Genomic DNA, 8,655 nt, shown 5'->3' with positions numbered 1-8,655 from the left:
CAGCAGTATCTTTGGTCCATCTGCCTGTTCTACTCCCCGCTCTGTCTCTAGTGAATCCTGTCACCCTCCCGCACCTCTGGACTATACCCCAATTCTTATATAAAAAAAAAGTTTCTTTAGTCTCCATGAACCCAATAATATCCTTAATGTAACTTTGAATTTAGACCCAAATTGCTTATGATTTTTGAATACTGCCTTTAATATAATATTTTTGTATTATATAATGCACAAAGATATATTAATGATATGTGCTTTTAAGCTTTTTCTGCCGTAGGAAAAAAAAAAGAAATAGATAGCTAGGTTAATATGGTTTTTAAACAAAATTCTATAATGTTGAAGATCTTATTGAGTAATACATTACTCAATAATGTAAAAATTGTTTTATTTTGAGCTGTATTTCAAGAAATGTTTTGAAGTTATGTTCATTACTGTTCTCATTGGATTTCTTAAATTAAATAAAAAAGAAAAAATCTGCAACCTGAAGTCGGTTTTTTAATCCATAAAAATATTCTGGTAATCTTGGAGGAGACAAAAGATCTCAGGCACAAGAACGCAAAGCAACCACCACCCTGGGATTAATCTTGGGTGCATTTGTTATATGCTGGTAAAACATTCACCTTTTTTTTTTTAATTCTGAAAGGGAGAAAAAAGTCTGTGAATCCTTCTCTGAAACTCTTTTTCCCCTCCTTTGTTACAGGTATCCATTTTTTCAGCTACATTAAACTTTTTTAAAAATGGATTTCTTAAACTCATCTGATCAAAACTTGACCTCAGAAGAAATGTTAAACAGAACGCCATCTAAAATTCTGGTGTCCCTGACTCTCTCCGGGCTGGCCCTGATGACAACGACTATCAACTCCCTTGTGATCGCCGCCATTATTGTGACCCGGAAGCTGCACCACCCAGCCAACTATTTAATTTGCTCCCTTGCAGTGACAGATTTTCTTGTAGCTGTCCTAGTGATGCCCTTCAGCATTGTGTATATTGTGAGAGAGAGCTGGATTATGGGGCAAGTGGTCTGTGACATTTGGCTGAGTGTTGACATTACTTGCTGCACATGTTCCATCTTACATCTGTCTGCTATAGCTTTGGATAGATACCGGGCAATCACAGATGCTGTCGAGTACGCCAGGAAAAGAACTCCCAAGCACGCTGGCATTATGATAACAATAGTTTGGATTATATCTATTTTTATCTCTATGCCTCCTTTAGTCTGGAGACACCAAGGAACTAGCCGAGATGACGAATGTATCATCAAACATGACCACATTGTGTCCACTATTTACTCAACATTTGGGGCTTTCTACATACCACTAACATTGATTTTGATCCTCTACTACAAAATATATAAAGCAGCAAAGACGTTATACCACAAGAGACAGGCAAGTAGAATTGCCAAGGAGGAGCTGAATGGCCAAGTCCTTTTGGAGAGTGGTGAGAAAAGCACTAGACTGGTCTCCACATCCTACATGCTAGAAAAGTCTTTATCTGATCCTTCAACAGACTTCGATAAAATTCATAGCACAGTGAAGAGTCCCAAGTCTCAATTAAAGCATGAGAAATCTTGGAGGAGACAAAAGATCTCAGGCACAAGAGAACGCAAAGCAGCCACCACTCTGGGATTAATCTTGGGTGCATTTGTTATATGCTGGCTTCCTTTTTTTGTAAAAGAATTGGTTGTGAATGTCTGTGAAAAGTGTAAGATTTCTGAAGAAATGTCAAATTTCTTGACATGGCTCGGATATCTCAATTCCCTTATAAATCCACTGATTTATACAATTTTTAATGAAGACTTCAAGAAAGCCTTCCAAAAACTTGTGCGCTGTCAATGTTAGTTTAAAGAAATTTACTTAAAAGATAGTGTGTGTGGAAGAAGGGGGGAGATTTTAGGTAAAATAACTAAATTAATGCTAAGTAATACAACATTTAAACTTTTAGGAAGAAATAAACTGCTAAAATAATTTCTATTTAATAGAAACATGATATAGAATTTATTGATTTAAACATACTACTTTTGACCATCATTTTAAAAATACACAAAACTGGAAAACATTTATTGTTTATAAAACTATGTTTTGCCTATGCAATGTTTCTAAGATATATATTTATATTTATTATTATTAAAATTATTTTCCAGGTTTATGTCTGAAAACAACTATAGAACAGTTTTCAATTAACAACATGCTTCCATTCATAATTTCTAAATAGTCCCATTGTTCTGGTATATGTTTCTATTATTTTATAGCAAAGATACACTTTACCACAAAGTACACATTTCTCCTATCTAAGAACTCTTGCCCCCTCTCCATCTTACCCCGTATAAAAGTATAGAAGGGGTGGGAGGATGAGGAGATAACAGCTCTTACTTTGTTTGACTAGAGGAAATAAATGTAAACATCAGAGACTGATAATATCTTTGTATTTAAATAGTAAAAAGTATTCGTGAAGTGAGTTGTACACAGCAAAATAATTCTAATACTAAATTTGCACATATTTAACATATTATTTTGATAGCGTAAATTACCAAAATATTTTCAACATTTGAAATCAAAGTCTTCCACCAGAAATAAGGCTGTGGAGGGAGCCAGTGTTCTTATTGCCCCATGTTTATTTTGGAATCAAATTTTAGGCACTACGTACCCAAGATTATCCACCATAATAATTATGTTCTGAAAGTCTCTTTAAAAATACAAAGTATGTTTTATTTCTTTAATAATACTAAACTTAATCACTAACTAAATGCACTTCAGCAGCTTAGTATCTTTCTTTAAATATTAATTTATTTTTAATTAGAGATAATGTGATATGAACTCTCAGAACTTTCCGTTGAGTTCAAAGTGTTTTCTAGTTTTCCAATTGGTAAAAATAAATAGGCAAAAACTCATCTCTCTCTCTTCATATATACATTTGGGAAAGCCTATCATCAATCAAGATCATTTGAAAAACAGTATTTTTTTGTAAAGCTGCACCTTTATGTACATTCTAAATACAGTTATGTGTCACTTAATGACAGGGATATCTCCTGAGAAATATGCTATAGGTGATGTCATTATTCTGCAAACATCACAGAGTGTACTTACCCAAACCTCGATGGTATGGCCTACTGCACCCCTAGGTTGTATATAGGGACCACCATCCTAAATACAGTCCATCATCGTCTGAAATATTCTTCCATGGTGCATGATTATATTCTTCCCTGGTAGTATGCTTAAGAGTATATTACATTAACTTTTTGTGTCTATGACACATTACTCACAATCTAACAAATATTTAGAGAGTCTTCATTTTATATAAGGCATTGAGATGTATTAGAGAGAGTACAAGAATTAAGTGTCTTTCCTTCCCATATTTACAAGCTTAAAGGTAAAACAAACAACCAATAAAGGACACTACAATAGAAAAGAAAAATAGAACTCTGGCATGAAAGTTGCTTACATAGTTATGATGGCTCAAAGGAAAAAAAATTGATGACCTCTAGTTAAGGAAAATTTCATAAAGAATGTATCTAAAATGGATATTAAATAAACAGCATTTGAGCAAAGGAAGTGGAAGAGCATTCTCCAGGTGGTGCAACATCAAGAATTCAGATTGTTTCCTGCCAGTGTTTAGTAGGGCATGTTCATGAAATAGCAATGAATTTGGCAGCTATTCAGAACAATAGAAGAAGATATTAAAAGGGAATTGGCCATTATTGTGACTGACATTGAAAATCAGACAAAGAAGTTTGCAGTCAATTTGCTTGCTGTGAATGAGTAGGCATTCATGGCTTTTTTTAGTGGAAATATTACAAGTTAAGGACAATTCAAATGTGTGTGTGTGTGTGTGTGTGTGTGTGTGTGTGTGTGTAGAGGGAGAGAGAGAGAGAGATGTGAGCAACAGAGTTACCAGAGATAGTGACTTCTTAAAAAGCAGATCAATAATCCAAGTAAAAGGTGAAGTCCTGGACATGACTATAACAATGGGGTGAAAAATGAAGAAACAGAGGAGAGACAGTATAGAGACAGAATCAATAGCATTTAGAAAATGTGTTATTAAGATGGGGAGAAATGAGTAACTGAGATAACTTGTCCTGTTATTGAAATTAGGATCTCAAGAGAAGGATCTAAAATTGGTGAATGACTTCTTTGTGGGTATGTTAAGCATATAAAGACATGTCAGAGCTCACAAAGAGTCTGGCACAAGCAAAATTAACAGATGAACTATGAACCAGAGACACTTTTTTGGGGGGCGGGGGCGGGAGGGGAGGGATTGGGGTCAGAATGGGGGGGCTGCAATTGTATGGGGAATATAACAATAAAATTTAAAAAAAAAAAAATTAACAGATGAGATTTACCTGAGGCTCCTGCCATTCTCCTGGCCTCCTCTCTCTTCTTGATCTCCTAGGGTCCAGCTGTACTGACAATCCAAAGCCTGTTTTAGTCCTTTTCATGTTCTGTTTATTTCTCTCTTTCTCACCAAAATTTAATTTTGTTCTCTAGTCATCTGCAGGCCTTGCTAAAATTGACATGCTACTTAATTTACACCTACCATGGAAATTTATGTATTTATATTAGAAACTAAGAGCATAGCCCATCAACCCAAAGGAATAAATCTCATGCAGAGGGAAGCTCACCCTAACATACATACTACCCTCTGGTCTGAGTTGGACTGAATCTCAAATCGAGGAAAATCATCTATAAGAAAAAGTCAAAGTTTGCCTTCAGAGTTTAAGGTAGAATTAGAATCAAGTTCATTATTTCTGTGTGTATGAAGCATTTTTTAATTCAAAGGGGCCGCAGCATATTACAAAAACTATCACATCATCTCCGTGTTTCCACCACATGGTACCAATAATACAATAAATCATCAAGAATGAGTGATTTCTCATTATGTTTAAATCGTAGGTATCTGGGGCCTAATAATGTACAAATTACTCTTTCTTTGGAATTCGTAAAGAACAGATTACATAAAACATGATTCACTTCCCTGAATATAGTAGATTTATGTATTGAACTAAACTTACAATAAAAATTTTCCAAGTTACTGAAAGTTGAGGATTTCTAAAGAAATAAATATATTTTCATATCTATAACAAAGGTAACACTATAATAATGTATATATTTAACTAATAAGATAGAAGAAGAAAAATATATATAATAGAAGTGATTAAATATTAGATATCTAAGATTAACTTCCTGCTACATTTTTAAATATACCAGAAAAGTAAGTGGAAGCTTGTTTTTGCACTGCTTCTTCAAAATATTTTCAAATTAAAGATGTATAAAAGCCCAGGATAAAACACCAAAGAAAGATAGGAAATCAAACTACTAATACTAAATTCAGTCAAATGCTCTCATCATTTGGCATGCTATGTACAAATCATGTTTGAAAAATCCACTTTTGCTTATGAAATGTTCTTTATGGTGAAACTAGTGTTAAGAATATGGATTGCAGACCTGTTTGCCTGTTTGTTTGCTAGTTTCTTTGTATTATTGTTGTTTTATAATAGACTCAGTATCGAGCCCAGAGCACAGTTTACCCAGGATCCAGCAGTTGATGGGTTGGTCAATCCTTATGAAGGCCGGTTTCCATTTGAATCTCTAGTCTTCCTTTCTTTATTCTAGTGAACTTGAGTGCCTCCCTTCCCCCAGACGTGTGCTCGAGCATAAGCATGTTTGTTGCGTGCAAATGGAGAAAAACTTCTTTGGGGTCCATTTCCAAATTCTTGCTTGGGCCAGTTGTCAGATCCGAATTTTAAAATTCCCTTGGCAGAGAATAATCCCCACATTCTCAAGCTCGATCGTCTACATGACCCCCTAGTTGCCCGGCTAGCTCAGTTGGTAAAGCATCAGACTCTTGAACATGACTCCCTACATCCAACAGTTTTGTGTAGAAAAGAAATGGAAAATTCATTAGATACTGACCAGGAGTATGTTAATTTGCTGTGCCAAGTATCGTGAAGGTCAGGGAGTTATGTTTCTCGCTGATATGCTTTCTTTTTCTCCAAGAAATAAGCAGATTCCTCATGAATTTATACGAGACCTTTTTTGACTTTTAGTCAGAGAATCAGTTTTAGTGAATTGCAATAGAAAGGAAATTGGAAAGTTCTTTGCTTAATATATTCTAAATTCCTTCAAAAATAATCCTGCTCAATTCAAAACGTGTCCACATTAACTTGTTTCAGAAAATACATCTAGTAACTAAAATGATTATATTCACATCTTCATTTTGCCAGAAAATATTTCTAAAGGCAAGTTAATATTTTTGTCATGAACAAAGTAGTTTTTCTTATGACATTGTGAGCATTTCTTGGTCTTATAAATCAATACAGTTTCTCACATTATTTAAAATGAGGAAATTATTGTCGAGAGAATTACTCTCCAACATTACAATATATGTTCGATTACTGATATAGAATATCTTCTCTTTACAAAACTTCATTGAATTTGAGATCAACTTGGGAACAATAAAAAATTTTCAAAAATTTGTAGTCCCTACTTAGGCTGGAAATCATTAAAATGCTGAGCAAAAATATATATTCTCTTTATCAACAATAGCAACAATTATCTTGTCAAAGCCATCTTCCAAGAAACTTGTGTTTAGTCACAAGTCCAGTTTCTACCAGATTTTCCACCTCAACAAAGGCAATAAAATGATTTTATTAGTTTATGTAGGCACAGCAAAGCTTGCTGTGTCCTTCTTATGATCTCCAATAAATTTTTATTAAATGCCATTAATATTCCTAAACTATATGATTAATATGCATTCCTCCAATTATATTTATTATATCATTACATTGTATTTTATATGTTACACCATTATTAGTTATTACATAATTATACTGCATTTGCTCCCTTGGGATTCTCCCCCCCATGCAATAAAAAAATAATTTATTTGCCTCTACCCCTGACAAACACACTGACCATTTCCTCTTTGTATCAGTTGATTTGGTTAGGATTTGCGTGTATCTGTTACCCTAGTGTGTGTGTATATATATATATATAGTGTGTGTGTTTCATTTTACAGACTTTTTTTTTTTTAAAGATTTATTTATTTATGCAAGCACTGGGTACAGTCAGAATCGCGGGAGAGTGAGAGAATTCACCAGAGCCAGAGCGGGGAGCAGAGCAGGCAGAGGGACCGAGGTACATTGCTGGGGGGAGCAGCGGGCGGCAGGGAAGGTCTGTGTGCCATGTGGGACCCTCCTCCGGTGGCCGGGGAGCAGCCGGGGATCGAACTGGCGCTGCAGAGGCTGCAGGCAGCTTCGCAAGCCAGCGATCAACCGCTGCGCCACCAGGGAGGCCCCATTTTACAGACGTTTAAAAGGGCTGAACTGGAAAAAAAAAAATCTTAGCATAGCACACTATTGAACTTGAGGTCAAAGGAAGAAAAGAAAATGATATTTCTTCAACAGGAAGGATAATTAAAATTTCAGACTTTTAAAACCATTGTGCAGAAAAATCTCCTGAGATGCATGTTACAAAGGCAGATTCCAAAGGTCCTGAGTCTGAGGCCAGAGTTGAGTGCCAGAATCAGTCTTCCTCAAGGTTCTCCAGTTACACTAATAAAGGTGGAGTTTGGAGCTTCTCCAGAGACGACTGAAAGTTCCTAGCTAACTAATGAAATGTTTTAGGAGCATAGTCACAGCAAATGAAAATGAAATTGGTCATTTCAATGGCAAAAATTCCATTCAGAAACGAGAAAACCACTTTGTTACCACTTGAAAAGTGCCTAATGCTAAACTGAACAGAAGCAAAAATCACATCAACATTGCTGTTGCGCTTAGATTAAAAAAAAAAAATCTGTTTAAATCTATTCTCAATCAACATACTATTTAAATTTAGTTAAGGCAACGAATAAAAGCTTTTCACCACATACGAAGCAGCAATTTAGAGGAGTAGAAAACTCTAATTTGAAATCAAAAAAGACTAAGTGGAAATCCTGATTTTGCTAATCATTAAATTGACCCTGAGTAAGCTCCATCTGTCTTGCTTGCCTCAGATTAGAGTTGAAGGACTAAAAAGATAGAGCCAAATAAAGCACATACTCTTGAAAAACACTAAAGAGCTACAAAATGAAAATTAGCATTATTCTTCTCCCTAGTAGGCCTGGTGTGAGTCAAAGAGCACTTCACACAGAACCTGGTGTTGCACATGGTACACTGTATTTTTCCAAGTCTGAAGAGAAGCCAGCAGTGAATGGCCTCCTGCTCTGGCCTCTCCTGAGCATCTCTAACCATGTTTTAGCAGTTTGCTCCAGCAACCCCAGCCATGGAACTAGAAATGGAGTCCTGCTGGGCACACCCCAGGCTCCTCCCTGCCTCTATCCCTCCACCCCCCATCTCTATTATTAAAAACCTGCAGTCACCAAAATTTGTTTAGATTTCTAGAAAGCTGCAATCCGTCTATGTTATTACAATCATTTTTCCAAGCAATTATTACAGCATCAATTTCTTCTATTGACAGATTTTAGGATTAGGATTTTAATTCTTTAAATACTAAAAAGGATACTTCTTTCGTTTGATAAGAGAATTCTCAGTTGACAAAAACAAGCTTGGAGGCTGATTTTAGGCTCTATGGAATTTAAGAGAACTACTATTAATTTATATAAGAATATTAATATTTAAAGAAACTACACAATAATGACTATTATTGCTTATTGTATTGTATCCAGTCT

At 35.3% G+C, this 8,655-nt stretch overlaps 1 protein-coding gene across 1 annotated transcript; it reads left to right on the top strand.

The window, feature by feature from the left end:
• The first annotated feature begins 707 nt into the window (after positions 1-707).
• HTR1F (5-hydroxytryptamine receptor 1F) lies at positions 708-1,944 on the top strand. Its single transcript, XM_037524620.2, has one exon. The coding sequence runs from the start codon at positions 735-737 to the stop codon at positions 1,833-1,835; it is 1,101 nt and encodes a 366-aa protein (XP_037380517.1). The 5' UTR covers positions 708-734; the 3' UTR covers positions 1,836-1,944.
• The last annotated feature ends 6,711 nt before the right edge of the window (positions 1,945-8,655 follow it).

The sequence above is a fragment of the Talpa occidentalis genome, unplaced genomic scaffold, assembly GCF_014898055.3.
Source record: "Talpa occidentalis isolate TD23 unplaced genomic scaffold, MPIMG_talOcc4v2.1 talOcc4.4, whole genome shotgun sequence".
Classification (NCBI taxonomy): Eukaryota; Metazoa; Chordata; class Mammalia; order Eulipotyphla; family Talpidae; genus Talpa; species Talpa occidentalis.
The sequence above is the reverse complement of the archived record's forward strand: the minus strand, read 5'-3'. Positions and strand labels throughout refer to the sequence as shown.

Excerpts from the sequence above, each read along its gene's own strand:
- HTR1F (XM_037524620.2), top strand. The coding sequence starts at position 735 with ATGGATTTCTTAAACTCATCTGATCAAAACTTGACCTCAGAAGAAATG.